Source organism: Bison bison, unplaced genomic scaffold, assembly GCF_000754665.1.
Source record: "Bison bison bison isolate TAMUID 2011002044 unplaced genomic scaffold, Bison_UMD1.0 scf7180017857662, whole genome shotgun sequence".
NCBI lineage: Eukaryota > Metazoa > Chordata > Mammalia > Artiodactyla > Bovidae > Bison > Bison bison.
Window position 1 is genome coordinate 11,161 of NW_011488235.1, and position 1,097 is coordinate 12,257.

A 1,097-nucleotide genomic window follows, 5' to 3' on the forward strand; every position below is an offset into this window, starting at 1 on the left:
TCCCTTTTTCCTTCCCTGCCAGAAAGGTATGAGTTTCTCTGGAGCCATATTTTTGCTCTCTTCCTGTTCTTTCTTCCTGTTGATGCTTCATGAGTCCTTCTTTCATCATATCCTATCTGGTAGAAGATTTTCTTTTAAATTTACTTTAAGAATAAGTCTGCCAAGGACAAAACCTTTTAGTTTTCCTTTGTGCGATAATGTCTTTGTTTCCCCTTCTTTTCTGAAGGACAGTTTCACTCAGTATGGAATTCCTGGATGAGAATTTTTATATTATAGCCCTTGAAAATTTTTTATTTGTAGAAACACCAGGAGAAGCAGAAACCAGCCTTGCAAGCAGCACTAAGATAATGCATTACCCAACTTTACTGGAAAATGTCAGGGGCCAGGATACTGTCTCATCTGACTTAATTCCTCCCAATTTTGGTGAGTTTGAAATGATATACATTGCAAGTAGCACTGTTTCATCTAGATTCCTTAATGCAACTCCATGGTAGCTCTTTTATATTTTATGCTTTTAATTTTGAGGTAATTTTAGATTCATGTGTAGTTGTAAGAAATTATATGGAGATCCTATTTTTGCTTCATCTACCTTAATAAAAACATCTTGCAAAACTATAGTAAAATAAAAAAAAAAACAGTATACTGACATTGATTAAATCCACGTGTGTGTGTGTGTGCATTTAGTTCTATGCAATTTTATCACATGTGTGGATTTGTGTTCTACCACCACAGTCAAATACAGAACATTTCCATCATTACCACAAACACGCTTCATATTGCCCTTTTCTTAACCACAGCTACTTCCTTCTGGTCACCCTTTCCTCCCACCCTGCCCCAGGCCAGCCCAAATTTGACTTGCTATGATTTTGTCATTTGAATATTGTTATTTAAATGGAATAAGTACTATAGAACCTTTTGGGCATGGCTTTTTTTTTTTTTTTTAACTGAACATAGATGGCTCAAGTGGTAAAGAATCCACCTGCCAATGCAGGAGACACAGGACACATAGGTTTGGTCTCTGGGGTGGAAAGATCCCCTGGAGGAGGAAATGGCAACCCACTCCAGTATTCTTGCCTGGGAGATCCCATGGACAGAGG

General features: G+C 37.6%; 1 protein-coding gene across 1 annotated transcript in view; it reads left to right on the forward strand.

Annotated features, from left to right (window-relative positions):
* Positions 1-1,097, forward strand: part of BEND2 (BEN domain containing 2) — a gene marked incomplete at its 3' end in the record, with an annotated part of 32,554 nt that overhangs the window by 7,765 nt on the left and 23,692 nt on the right. The window contains exon 6 of the mRNA XM_010861173.1: positions 301-423. Within this exon, the coding sequence (XP_010859475.1) occupies positions 301-423 (123 nt within the window). The remainder of the gene's footprint in view (positions 1-300; positions 424-1,097) is intronic.